Below are 15,025 nucleotides of genomic sequence, written 5' to 3'. Positions count from 1 at the left end.
ATATAACAAGTCATTTAGTGGAAATAACATCATACTATTCATGCATATTCTTATTGTGACTGCCCACCGGCAGATTGAGAAATGAAATGCGATATACCAACTAGATATAGTTGGACTCACCTCCGCAGCACAGGTTCTCAAACCAAACTCCTGGAGAGGTGCTGGAATCTCACCTTTTCCCAGGATTAGAGAAACGGGGCGGGTGTGGGGATACTCATGAGCCCCTGGCTGAGCACCACTGTGTTGGGTTCTCCGTGGAGAATGAGAGGGTCGCCTCGATGCAACAGTGGATTGGGGTTGGGTGAGAGTTAGTGCCTCAAGTGAGGGAGCTCAAGTATCTTGGGGTTTTTTTTCACGAATGAGGGTGGAATGGAGCGTGAGATGGATGGGCGGTTTGGTGCAACTTCTGCAGTGATGCAGGCACTGTGCAGGACTATTGTGGTGAAGAGGGAGCTGAGTTTTTTTTACTGGCCCATCTATGTCCCAACCTCACCTATGGCTGTGAGCTCTGGGTGGTGACCAAAAGAATGAGATTGCAGACACAAGCAGCTGAAATTAGTTTTCTCTGTGGGGTGGCTGAGAAAGGGTAAGGAGCTCAGACATAGACATCAGTAGAGCTGCTGCTCCTTTGCGTCGAAAGGGGTCAGTTGAGGTGGTTTGGGCATCTGATCAGTATGCCTCTTGGGCACCTCCCGTTGGAGGTGTTCTGGGCATGTCCCACTGGTAGGAGGTTCATCTGGCCTGGGAACGCCTTGGGGTCCCCCAGAAGGAGCTGGAAAGAGTTGCTGGGGAGAGGGACATCTGGGGTGCGTTGCTTGGCCTGCTGCCCCCAAGACCCAGCCCCGGATAAGCAGATGAAAATGCATGGATGGATGGATGTGCAAAACAAGAAAAAGCATGTTAGCCGAATCTGATGGTCGCCGATATTATCATGCATCCCTGTTGCTGATTTCATCTTGTTGCAGAGCAAATGAGTTCAAAGTTGCAGATGTCCCATTGCTTGCTTCTTGCTCTGCACGCACTCAGACTTATGCAATTACATGTGTTAGCTGTTGACAAGTACAGTGTTGGAGAGAAAGGCTACTCCCGCTTGGAGGTACATATACTTTATCTTCCGATCAGTTTTTCATATAGGTGCACCATTTAAGGTGGCTGGGCCTGCACACACAACAAATTCTGTCTGTCTGTTGGATGATATGATGTATGGTGTCAGCATCAGGAGTGGAGACAATAGAACAGGAAAGGGTCAGTAAATGTGTAGATGTCCTTGATGAGAACACACTTGTTCTCAGGTGTTGAAGCTTAGAATTTAAACTGCTTTGCTTCAACTGTTCCTTTTCTCCAGGATTTATGCTGTTGCACAGGAAAGTCGGAACATTAAGCGTGGTTCAAAGCATTTTATTACCGTTTCTAGCAACAGATATATTTGAAATGGGCACCACTTTCAGGGATGAGAAGAGAGCGGACAAATCCTGCTGTGAATGTGTATCAATAGACTGTGGGTCTTTTTCTGTAACAAGAGTCGAGCAGTGAGCTAGAGATTATGTGCAGAGGGGGAAGGGCTTCATTTAGAGGGATTTAGGTCGTTACTGGAAATGTAATGTTAATACTGTTGTTATTTAACTGATGTGTGTCAACAGTTGATGAACTGATTCTGCTTCTGTCTCCTCTGTCTGTCTGTCTGTATGTCTGTCTGAAGATTAGAATAGAAAGTCTTTCCAAAAGGCCTCATTTACACACTGTGATTACACGTCTCCATTGGCCAGATTGCTTCTGTCTTGGTTTTTCTGGGCTCAGTGGACACAAGGTCCACTCTGCTCCAGTCCAGAGAAAGCAAGTATTTTGTTTTGGTAACCATAGACCCTAACCCATGAGCAATTTAGCAGTTTAGCTACAACAAACACTTTCGCTAGCTAGTGAACAACTACCTATCAGTTGTTGTAAACACATCTGTCTGTCTGTCTGTCTGTCTGGCTGTCTGGCTGTCTGTCTGGCTGTCTGTCTTTCATGGTGGTTATGCTTGAGAAATTAAAGTCTTGAGATTGCTTTAATTCGAGCAATCTTTTTTTTTTCAGTCAGTGTGCTGTGCACTGTACTTTTAGGGACATTTTGGTCACTAGATCTCACTGCAGAGTGAGTGCTCTTCACTCTCATGCTGTTCTTTAGTACAGGCAGCTGCGGACAATATGCTGCGGCCCGGAAGCGGAGAGACTGCACCGAAAGGCTCTGACATCATGTTATCTTGTGCCTTCTGTGTAGAAGTGGGGAATTTACAGCTCATAGCAACTTTATATGATACAGTTTCTGGCTTTTGTTTGATATCATGTGTCAGCAAAAAAATGTTGCTGCAAATTTCTGATTTGTCGTTTGCATGTTCATTATCAGTGTTGGGCAGTAGCGTCACTACAAATGCTGATTTTGCTAACTTAACTACATTTCTCAGTAGCATGGCTGTAACGTCACTACTTTCTGAGTCAAATAGCTTTTCAGTAGGGAAGTTGATTAATTGACTGAGTAGTGTGGTAGTGTCCACAAAATTTACAAGCTCTTTTTCCCAGGAAAAACTGAAGTGCAGCAGCAGGGGCGGAAATCCCGGGGGGGGACAGGGGGGACATGACTCCCCCTTCAGTAAAGCTGTTCCCCCCTAGAATCATTTGAGACACAATTAATAATTTTTGAACAATGCAGTAGTATTTATTAAAAGCACAATGTAAGCGGTGCTCATTATAATCGCGCAATAATGTGTTATTCAAATCTTAAAAGATTTAGTCCCCCCCTCCCATTCCTAGTAGTGGTATATCCCACACTCTTTCCAACGGGCGTGGCTGCTTGGCAGCAGTAGCAGCATGTGGCTGGACCCGCTACCCACATCGCGCATCGCAGGGTAAGATGTACACTCACACAGACACAGTTTAACTTACACAAGTTACAACACATCCCATTTACTGTTACAACAAGCCCCAGGCCCAGGCTGATAATATAAACTGCCTGCAACATTTCTCCTGCATTGTTCAAAAGCCTACTCAATTATGAGTGCTGCTAAGCTAAAAGCTAATGATTAAGCTCAGAGTTTAGTGATAGTCAGAGAGGACAGGAGAGAAAGAAGAGGGAGAGGACAGGACAAGAGCAGTCAGTGACGGAGCAATGGGTACCTGTCTGTAGGCTCTCCACCTGTCAGTGAGACAAACATGAATGACGTGCAGTCTAACTGACAAGGAGTGGTCATTATGCGCGACTATTACGCACTGCTGTGGCGGAGCGGCTCGTATGGGTACCTGTCTGTAGGCTCTCCACCTGTCAGTGAGACAAACGTGAAAGACATGCAGACGAGGAGCGGTCATTACGCGCGACTATTACGCACGGTTGTGACGGAGCGTAGCTAATGGGTACCTGTCTGTAGGCTCTCCACCTGTCAGTGAGACAAACATCAAAGACGTGCAGACAAGGAGCGGTCATTACGCGCGACTGTTACGCACGGTTGTGAGGTGCGCAGCGGCAGATCTCACAGCACACTGTTTATAAACCAGTTTACCAGTTTAATTGCAGGAAATGTTTAGTTTTAGTTTTAATTTAGTTAGTATAGACATTAACTCTGCCTGATGGAGAGATAGAGAGAAGATTAAAGCGTCAAATTGCAGTAAAAGATGTTGTATAAAAGACAGGCTACAACTTTTTTTCCTTGTCCCCCCTTGGAATTATTCTCTAAAATTTTACTTTTTATTGTCCCCCCCAACTATGAAATGGGATTTTCACCCCTGTGCAGCAGCCTTTTTTCTTTTTTCAGAGGTCTGGATAAAAGTAAGGATAATAAAACTGAGGATAGGTAATGTGACTGATGCCAGTGCCACACTGAGGCATGTAGACGAGGGAAGCACTTCCACATGACATCACATACTAATCCTTCAGTTTATTCTGTTTGCTGCTTCACTATTGGCTTTTCTTGGCAAGACCCGCCCTACTCTGCCTCTGATTGGCTACAATGCACTTTTTGTCACGTCTCTTATGTGTCTTGCCCATAGACTGTATACATTTCGTGTATTTGAAAAATAGACACAACAAGGGCCAAGAAAAGAGCTAGAGAGACAGAACAGTATTAAGAAGGAAGAGAGGAGCGAGAGAGAGTGACATAGTGATTACGTTTTATGTGCAGGACATGTTCATCTTTTTGTCCCAAAAAGTAACGTTTTCATTAAAGTCTGTTATTTGTTTTGTGTATATTACTGTCTTTTATTTATTCTGGTTTTATTGAGTGAAAATATATTTTTGAATTCTGTTTTTGAATTACTGACATAGCCAGATAGCCTACTGAAGGAGGCCAAGACAGAGACATAGGCTACATTAAGGAGGAAGAGGAGAAAGAAAGCGAGAGAGCAATAGGCTGACTAATGATGTCATGCTATTTGAGGACATGTTCAAATGTCACAAAGTCACTGAACATTTTTTGCCTGCCTATTTGTTTGGCAAACAGTTTTTCTTTTCTTATCACTTGGATCACTTGTAATGTTACACTGGAACTGCAATGGAGCTGCAATTGAGGCTTATTATCCCTAGTATAACAGTAAAGCTAAATGCATATGGGAATCATAATGGTCTTATTGGCCCCCATATAGCTTTACGCCTGGGCCACACAGCCTGCGGAAGCGCAGCGCACCGAAATTCTCGTGCGCGCCGGAGCACCTCTGTTCACATCAGACGCGCATTTCTCCATGCCGTCGACAAGCGATTCTGCTCCCAGCTCTTGTTTTTCACTGCCTGGCTTGTCAGATTCGCTCGCGGCTCGCGCAGAAAATAGACCAGACGCTGAACTGATCGCTGCAAATCGTGAGCCTGCTGCGGAGCTTCCCGGCGCGGCGCGGCCAGTGTGGACGACACAGTCGGTTAACATGGGCGCCGAAAGGAAACTGCCTTCTCTTCTCGGCGCTTCGAGGCTATTTGTGGCGCTTCCGCGGGCGGTGTGGCCCTGGCGTTACGCTGTCTGTCCAGCCGACCACTTTAACTTTCAGCAACTTGGTGCTAATGTGTGGGCTTACAATCAAAGCCACATTAGCTGCACAGCATGCTAAAGCTACATTCACTATGTTTAAACAGCTGTATTTATTTAAGTTTGAACACACCATAAGAATGTTGTGATTCATTTTCACCCAGTGCTCATCTTACTGAATAGAGCTTGAACACATCATAATATAACTCAATGCAACCTCTCTCAGGTGTTAGTTCTGACTGCTAACAGATAACAGCTAGGGTTAACAAGTTCTCTTCCTGCTGATTTCAACACAGATTTGTTGAGCTCAATGTAGCATTATCAGGGAAACGATATGCTGGTCCCCTGAGGCATCAGTAATAAGTTTACTGTGTCCTTTCATTCCAAAGGCATCACAGGGAAGATCTCTGTTCATCCCAAACATGTTTTCTTTTGTCTCTGGGACAATGAGTGACATCAGTTTTGAGCCCTGCTTTTTAGCCTGCACTAAATTAATGTGACCCAACAGAAAAACTTAGGCCACTGCCATCAGTGAATGTCATCTTATTCACACAGGCCAATGGCAGGCAGTAATGTGAATACTGACTGGTACAGATGTTTGGCTGATAAATCAGTGCATCCCTGCCCCAAGCCAGTTCATTGTCATTTTCTCCCTGTCCACCAGGTGCCCTCAGACTCTTCCACCTTCCCTTATCTCTCATGCATTAAAGTCTCCAGTCCCAGTCACCTTACCTTCCCCACCCACCTGCTCACCTGTGTCCACTTGCCCCCATTAACCCTGCAGTATTAAACGAGCACATTTCCACCCCCTGTCTGATCATCAAAGTTTCTGTGTTGCAAGTTGCCATGTTGCTTCATGCCTCTGTTTTACAACCTCTACCTGTACTTGCCTGTAAGCTTAGTTTATCAATAAATCACTGAAATCTTCTGCCTGGATCCAGACCATCTGCATTGTCTGCATTTGGATCCCTCCACTTCCCCCACCTGCATGACAACAGTAGTTTGAACTAAGGATTTGTAACTTTAAGAATAAGAGGGAGCAAAACAAGGAGATAGGGGAGATGGAAAGTTTGAGTGTAGCTCGGAAGAGGACCAGACAGGACCCTCACCATCACAAAATGTGGATAGCCAAATTGACAACTTAGAAATGTTTTCTGCATAGCTGTGGCCAAGCGCATTATGTTTTTTGGGTTGGTTGTCTGTCTGTATGTATGTCACTATGTCTTTCTGCGTTCTGGTGAACGCAATATCTGAAGAGTGCCTTGACACAAACATTTACTTGGACTCAACAATGAATTGATAAGATTTTGGTGGTCATAGGTCACTGTGACCTCACAACTGGCCTTAACTCAAGAATTCATGCGCTAATTTCGCCAAAATTTGACACAAATGTCTAATAGGATATATTGATGAAGTGATGAAACCATATATCCAAATGGTCAAAGGTCAGCTTCACTGTGACATCATAATTTTCTGCAAAAACATTTCGCAACAACAGAAAGGGAGACATTTGGTTAAATGCTGAATTGTTGACACTAATCTTGGGTTCCCACCTTAAAATGGTGCTAATTATATAGATCTTCTATGCTAGGCTGAAGATATGTGTGAAGCATCCACATTTTAGAAATTGCAGCATCTTTGCAGGGTCATCCATATTTGAAGCATTGTCAACTGTCATGGCTACATATGAGTCTAGAGGGACATAAATGTAAATTTTTACTTGACTGGTTGGCAGAGATATACAACTGTGACTAAGTAATTCTAGCTCTAAGTAGCCCCTTCCATACTGCCTCATCAAAGTGGGAATTTCACACTGTTGTGCCACCCCAGTGTTCTGTATAAAAGTTTAAAGTGCGGAATGGGGGGGGGGGGGGCAGAGGTGTCTCACCTTGAAGGCGGTATCATGGGTAATAACAGCGTTGAAACAATGTCTGTATAAAAGGGAAAGTTGGAAGGACAAGATCATGGATGATGTGATTGTGATGTTTTGATGACATGTTATGCGTGCGTCCCACTGCGGATGGTTTAGATAGTAGCTTGTAGCAGTTAGCAGCTAGCCTCTGGGTCTGTGAGCTCCCTACTCTCAGAGAAGAGGACAACATCAGCTGCCATATAACAGGGATGGTAAATAATTGTTATTGCCACGTTAATGCCATTATTATTGTTTAGAACGCATTGCAGATGTGTATGTTACATGTCACACCTGTCACGCTGCTCAGCCAACATTTAAATTTGGGGCCATGTGGGTAGAAAATGGGCTGAAAAATGGGCCCCATATGGGACTGTGCACAGGTCCATAATGGCCACATGCCAACTGCCCACTTCAATGGGTTTACCTGAGTGGGCCCCAGATAAGATTCCCATTTTGGGCCCATACCCACTTGGTAATCCTAGCATAACCCATGTGGGGCCCACTCAGGTAAACCCACCCATTTGGGCAGTTGGCATAAAGCAATTATGGAACCTGTGAGTAATCCCATAAAGGGCCCATTTTTCAGCGCATGTGGGTCACACATACAAATGTTGACTGGCTTCCATGAAGCCGGCAGGACTAAAGGAAGGACTTCGTAGTGGCCCTGTATATATTGTGCGCTCTCTGTGTAAAATGGGCTAATGAGTATTTGCTACTTCTCTGGCTCAGGCATTAAATTTAGATTGATTTATTTGGGCTTTTCAGTTCCACTTATGTCTGCAGTCTTCTGTTTTATGAAGATTTGTTTCTTGTACATATACTATATTCGGCTTACAGATTTGGAGATGTGTAAATGATAACCTATCACATTGGATTTAAATATTTCAGGTACTGGACGTGGTGGAGGTCTAAGCCTTAGGAGTTAGACTGCTAGCGATAGTGGAAGTAGGAGAATAAGTCATACAAAGGAAAATGATTGGTAAGTAAGATAGAAATAAGGTCAGCAATAATGCAAAAAAAAAAAAGTCAAAGAAAGAGCCAGTACCAGACTATGTGCATAACATATGGCTGTTGGCTGATCTCCCCCTGAATGGGAGGAGCTGCCCTTTAAGAATGCTGCATATTTAGCTAAACCCAGAAAAGCTCCCCCTCATCTCTTGGACCTTTAGTCATCTATTATATGATTGTTACTGTCTTCTTTGCCTCCTAATATCACAGTGTAAAAGCTCTGTTTCCTCGAGCTCCTACTATACCCTCACCTTCACTACCTTCTTGTAAACTCACACCTCCTATTCCAGTCCGTGGTTCAGTTCAGGCCAGAGCAGGGCAGGCCCTGTTTGCCTTCACTTGGAGTGTACAGGAATAGTAGAGGCAGATGGTACCACAAAGACCAACAGTTTATTTGAAGCCCAAGCTCTGCATAGTCATTAAAGTGTGGTCTCATGGTAGCCTGCGTTTTTGTCTATATCTGCCACAGATGTGGTTGCACTCAGCTCTCTGTCTATAGTTAAGCATGGAGATGAAGGGTCAACCCAGATTCCTCACTTAGGAGCCTTTCATTGTGAGTGGGGCCCCTGAAGGACTCTTGCTTGTTTAGTGTGCTTCACACCATTTACAATGAACTTAACATTACTGTTAGCCAATTACAAAGCATAGCCTTATAAGTTATGGAAGTAAAGCGTACATTTATAGATTTCTTTTTTATCAACCAGGCAATTGTTGGTTTTAATTTATTTCAGTGGGGTGAGACCAGGCACTTTTTAGCTTTGGTGTATTTCAGGATGTTGTACATTGCTATAAATGGATAGACTTAGCGTAAATAAACTAAAATAACAGGCACTTAAAAAGTGTTGTCATGGCTCAACCTCAGATAAAGTGAAAGTTCACACCAGGGACAGCTCTAGACTTATGGGGGCCCTACACAGGATTCAGTTTGGGGGGGCCTCCTCATTGAAATGTGCTGGAACCTTACATGGCACTGAACCAACTTTTGTAATGTAAATATTGGTTTAAGGAAACATAATGGACAAATAAGTATATTAAAGACTAAAGTGGGATCTATCAGCAGCAACACTAGATTTAATGTTCTTAATGGTCCTTTTTAACTGAACTTCAAATGTAATTTATTTAAAGGGATAGTTTGGGTTTTTTGAAGTGGAGTTGTATGGGATACTTATCCATAGTAAGTGTATTGCATACAGTAGATGTGAGTCTGCTCCTCCACAGCTTGGAGAAACAGGCTGGACTCTGACTTGGAAGCTAAGCAATGTACTGGTGTGGAGGGGTCAGCAACAAAACATATTTTAGACACCTAAAAAAGTCTTTATCAGTTTAAGTGTATGCTACGTTGAAGGTAATTTTCACCACTTTACCTTAACAGCTTCAGTTCCCCATCAATGCTCTCGTCAAAGCCACCAGATTCCATTGACAAAAACTGTATTTTAACATTGCTGCTGGTCTACCACCTCCTCAATCAGTTAGTTAGTTTGTGTTACTGTGTGACTTTGGTGAATCTGAAATCACACTTCTATACGCCAAAGTCACACAATAGCAAAAACTAACTGATCGAGGCAGTGGTAGACCAGCAGCTCCTGTGTTCAGCAATGTGAAAATACAGTTTTTGTCAATGGAATCTGGCTTTAAAGAGAGATATAATGGCTTCATTTTCTTGGTGGAAATCACTGGCTGACATTAAGTCTGGCAACCTGTCCAGGGTGTACCCTGCCTCTCGCCCGATGTCAGCTGGGATAGGCTCCAGCGACCCCCCACCCCCACCCCGTGACCCTCAAGAGGATGAAGCGGTTAGAAGATGAATGAATGAATGAATAATTTACACTTAAACTGGTGACTAAAGCTTAAGTGACTAAAATATGCTTTGTTGCTGACCCCTCCACAACAGTGGATTGCTTAGCTTCCATGTCATACTTAAGACAGCTTCTCCAAACTGGTGGTGTGCTGACTGACATCTACTGTATGTAATATACTGTCTGTGGATAAGTAGCTACCTCATACAACCGAACTTATAAAAATCTGACCTATTCCTTTAATTTAAATCATAGGCTGTAATGTTGGAAATCTGTTGAACAACAGCTTGGGACTTTTGTTCTTGTCTTGCTTATTAATTTTATTTAACTGATTTTTTTTAATTAAAAAAATATTTTCCATGGGGCCCCAGGCAACTGCCTATATGGTTTAATGGGCATGGCCAGCTCTGGTTATTGAGGATGGTCAGTATTAACATGTGTTCAGCTAAACCAAGAAGAGTGAAAGCAAGATGTGTTCAGTGGCATTCTATACCACAGAAAGTTTTTTTTTGTCTTGGGCATCCAGTTTATTGCCTTTGACACAGACTCACTCTGACTCAGATTTCTGCAAAATGTAAACTGTAAGATATACTGTGTGTAAATACATGTACTGGAAAATTCTGGCATTCATAATTGTGAATCATTAGCTAATTGGCCTTTATCTGGTATTTGAATTATTCTTAAAAATCAAGTATTTTTTAAATATGGACTAGGGTTACAAAAACACAAAATTAGAAAAATATTTTCATTGATGTTATTTCTTTTTATACACCTTTTTATCTTCTACTTCAATGTAAAATGTTCTTGTTTTGTCTTTAGGACATGGCCTGATGCTGCAGACCTATCCAGTCAGTCATCCAGTTTTTTCCACCCTGGCTCATCTGGAAGTCTCCAAGTAGAGTTTGTCCAGTTACTCTGCAGCCCACCTCTTTCAGAGATGGATTTGGGGCTGTCAGCCCGCACTGGTTCCTGTGTCTGCACTAACTGTTGGAAGCATCAGAGCGGCTGTTGGTGAGGGACTCCCCAACAGGCCCAGGATGCCAGGATGCCCATCACTCAGGACAACGCCCTCAGCATCCTCCCACTGTTGGAGACCTGGCATGGGCCTCAGAGCACAAGATCACAGCAAGACCACAACCTAAATCAAGACAACTCTGGATACAAGGTACTTCATCATCTTCACCCCCGTGTTTCTACTTATGTATGGAATATTAAATACAACATAGAGAAGTGCATTGCTGCCATTGTGACGAAAAAAAGTCTGCTGTTTGTCGTTTTAATGAGGACATTTCCTCAGTGTTTAAAAGATACCTTTTACATAGCAAGATATTCTTCCAGTTAAGACATATGCTCTCATTATTACTAGATAACTCACTCATTCACTCACTCATAACTCACTCAGGCTGGAGGTAGCAGAGATGAAGATGTTGGGGTTCTCTTTGGGAGTGACAAAGATGGATAGGATCAGGAATGAGTACATCAGAAGGACAGCTCATGTTAGATGTTTTGGAGATAAAGTCAGAGAGGCCAGACTGAGATGGTTTGGACATGTTCAGAGGAGGGATAGTGAATATATCTGTAGAAGGATGCTGAGGCTGGAACTGCCAAGGCCTAGAGGAAGACCAAAGAGGAGATTTATGGATGTAGTGGAAGAGGATATGAAGTCAGTTGGTGTGAGAGAAGAGGATGCAGAGCATAGGGTTAGATGAAGGCAGATAATTCGCTGTGGCGACCCCTAAAGGGAACAGCCGAAAGACGAAGAGAAGAAGAACAGAAGAGAAGTTTGTGTGTCTGTCTGTGTCAGCCCTGTGATAGACTGGTGACCTGTCCAGGATGCCCACACCCTTTTGTCCTAGAGCAAACTCAACCACACTGCAGCCCCGATGGTACTTCATCCTTCTGAGTCCCAAGCATAAAAAACAAAACAAAAAAATAAAAAACCAGAGTAAACAACATTTTGACCACACATTATAGTTTTTTTCTGGCCAATGTAGGCTACAGTCTCTCCATCTTCTTGTAAATGCCATATGTAATTAGGCCTGTCAGGATAATTATGTCATCGACTTATTAACTTCTTAAAAAATTATTGAGGTCATGTCCATATATTATACGATACCCCCCTTGTGTTCAGATGCTTTTGTGTTTACACCAGAATGTCACCAACATTTTAGCCAACAAGATGCCAGAATAAACAGCAGAGTTTTGCCTGTTACGGAATGACTGTCTATGCCGCTGTGCCAAATGTTTCATATTTATTTAAGTGCAAATTGTTACCAGAACCAGAGAGTCAATTTGAAAAAAAAATTCTGTAGTATTTTTTTTAGGTTTCATTTATTGAGGATATTTTGAGTTTTTTTCATATTCCAATCCCCAATGAATTTTTTTGAGAGTGTGTATTTGCGATTTTATAATCAAAATGTCAGTGGCATAAAATGGTCTTCAGCATTGTTTATCGCAATTATTTCTGGGACAATGTATCATCCACCAAAAGTAGTTTTTAGGACAGGCTTATATGGAAGTTTCCTACTACAACAACAGTTATCATATTATAATGAGAAAAGTTTGTTTTAATGAGATACATGTTTGTTTGTTTTTTGCTGTTTTTTTAATCAAATTAAGTGATTTGTTGTAACAAAAAAAGAAGTTGTAAAACCTCAATAATTTGGTATCATTACATGAAAAATATGTTGTTATAGCATTAAAAGAGTATTGTTAAACTTGAAAAGTTTTTCATTATAATGAGATAGTGAGCAGAATATTGGGTTTTATCATGGTGGAACCAATATGCCGCCGTACAAGACAGCAAATAACATTAACTTTTGAAGAACCTATAAAAAACGCAGTTGATTTAACTTATCAGTTTAGACATGCTGTGCCATGCTGAGCTGCACCAGAGATGAACCTTTTCCAGACCTTTTCCTCACCTCTGTCTGCAGGAGATCAGAGAGAAAGGCATTATTTGGAGTCTCTGTGTGTTCAGCTCTTAGTACTTTTGTAGCTTCTAACTGAATCTCTGTGGTTTGGAGTTTAGTTTCTCTCCTGTGTCCTGTTTTTACTTTAAATATCTGTTTTATTTTACTGTTTCATGATTAGCTATCAGCTGTATTAGAATTTCTATGAAGTTGCTGCTCAAAAACTCAACATTTCCTTATTTTGCTGCTTCACACTTAGAGTTTTTACACAACTAAATAACAGGGGACTTTTATTGTGAAGAATCAATGGGAAATTAATGTGTTTATCACTCAATTAGCCAAACTTGGACCTTTCTTCAATAAAGTCAAGTCTAATAATGCCACAGGGAGGAACAGAAAAGCAGAGGCAGCCACAGTGAGATGTTTTCTTTAGTGCTCTGCAAACAGCTCACCTTCAACAGGTAAACCTCTTTTACCTGCCCTGCTGTGAAAAACACATGCAGCAAAAGTAACAGAGGATATAGGAATAGCCGTGGATCAGCCCCTGCCTTTAAACGACATCATCGGTTGATGACCCTAATGGCCCTAACCAAACAAAACTAAGCCAAGCCAAGCTGTTGACTGTTGAAAAGGGGTAGATGACCAATATATTTTACAGACAGTTAACCCAAGGCTGTTTTACTCACACAATTCTGACAGAGTCACTACATGGCTTAGCTTGGCATTCCCTTTGTAGTTTTTAATATGATGTCGAGCTATGCAGAAATCTAACATTAGATATGGGAGTGATAATATACACTGAACAAAAATATCAACACAACACTTTTGTTTTTGCTCCCATTTTTCATGAGCTGAACTCAAAGATCTAAAACATTTTCTATATACACAAAAGACCATTTCTTTGCCGAGATAATCCATCCCACCTCACAGGTGTGGCATATCAAGATGCTGATGAGACAGCATGAATATTGCACAGGTGTGCCTGGTTAAAAAAATGTGCAGTTTTGCTTTATTGGGGGGGTCTGGGGGGTCAGAAAACCAGTCAGTATCTGGTGTGACCACCATTTGCCTCATACAGTGCAACACATCTCCTTCGCATAGAGTTGATCAGGTTGTTGATTGTGGCCTGTGGAATGTTGGTCCACTCCTCTTCAATGGCTGTGCGAAGTTGCTGGATATTGGCAGGAACTGGAACACGCTGTCATATATGTCGATCTAGAGCATCCCAAACATGCTCAATGGGTGACATGTCCAGTGAGTATGCTGGCCATGCAAGAACTGGGATGTTTTCAGCTTCCAGGAATTGTGTACAGATCCTTGCAACATGGGGCTGTGCATTATCATGCTGCAACATGAGGTGATGATCGTGGATGAATGGCACAATAATGGGCCTCAGGATCTCGTCACGGTATCTCTGTGCATTCAAAATGCCATCAATAAAATGCACCTGTGTTCGTTGTCCATAACATATGCCTGCCCATACCATAACCCCACTGCAACCATGGGCCACTCGATCAACAACGTTGACATTAGCAAACCGCTCACCCACACGATGCCACACACGCTGTCTGCCATCTGCCCTGAACAGTGAAAACCGGGATTCATCCGTGAAGACAAGACACCATCAAATGTGAGCATTTGCCCACTCAAGTCGGTTACGACGACGAACTGCAGTCAAGTCGAGACCCCGATGAGGACGACAAGCATGCAGATGAACTTCCCTGAGACGGTTTATGGCAGTTTGTACAGAAATTCTTTGGTTATACAAACCAATTGTTGCAGCAGCTGTCCGGGTGGCTGGTCTCAGACGATCTTGGAGGTGAACATGTTGGATGTGGAGGTCCTGGGCTGGAGTGGTTTCACGTGGTCTGCGGTTGTGAGGCCAGTTGGATGTACTGCCAAATTGTCTGAAACGCCTTTGGAGACGGCTTATGGTAGAGAAAGGCCAGCCTAAGGCACACCTGTGCAGTTTTCATGCTGTCTAACTTAAAAATAGCCTCAAAGTGCTTCTCTTATCACCATCAACAAGCAACCCTCCTGTGCACTACACAATAATGGAATAGATTTGCAATGTTTTCCCTGTGACATGAACTCACTTGTTTGATGATGATAGCACTGCCCTTCCTTTTCTCCCCAATCCTCATGAAAACAGACAAAGATAACAATAATAATAATAATAATAATAATAATAATATATGAGAAAAGAAAACTGCCTTGAAGGAAAAAGAGGAGACGACGAGTTGCTTTTGCTTAATAAGAGGTATGAGGTAAATATAGTTACTGTATTTTCACTTCTACTGAGGATTCAGTTTCTTCTGGGCCAAAGGGAAACATGGTACTGCATGTATCTGACTGCATGTTACCAGTTACTTTGCACATTCAGATTTCACAGACTCAACATACAGTCAACAAATAC

The 15,025-nt window shown here is 42.5% G+C and overlaps 1 protein-coding gene across 4 annotated transcripts in view; it reads left to right on the top strand.

The window, feature by feature from the left end:
* The window catches only part of pdzd2 (PDZ domain containing 2), a 108,145-nt gene that overhangs the window by 9,987 nt on the left and 83,133 nt on the right, over positions 1 to 15,025 (top strand). For 3 of the 4 annotated variants that reach the window (XM_049578750.1, XM_049578751.1, XM_049578748.1), the window contains exon 2: positions 10,517 to 10,862. In XM_049578750.1, the coding sequence (XP_049434707.1) occupies positions 10,743 to 10,862 (120 nt within the window). In that variant the 5' untranslated portion in view covers positions 10,517 to 10,742. Of the gene's footprint in view, positions 1 to 7,804; positions 7,873 to 10,516; positions 10,863 to 15,025 lie in introns of those variants that run through there. The other variant, XM_049578749.1, reaches the window with a different exon arrangement.

The sequence above is a fragment of the Epinephelus fuscoguttatus genome, linkage group LG6 (genome assembly GCF_011397635.1).
Source record: "Epinephelus fuscoguttatus linkage group LG6, E.fuscoguttatus.final_Chr_v1".
Lineage (NCBI taxonomy): Eukaryota > Metazoa > Chordata > Actinopteri > Perciformes > Serranidae > Epinephelus > Epinephelus fuscoguttatus.
The sequence above is the reverse complement of the archived record's forward strand: the minus strand, read 5'-3'. Positions and strand labels throughout refer to the sequence as shown.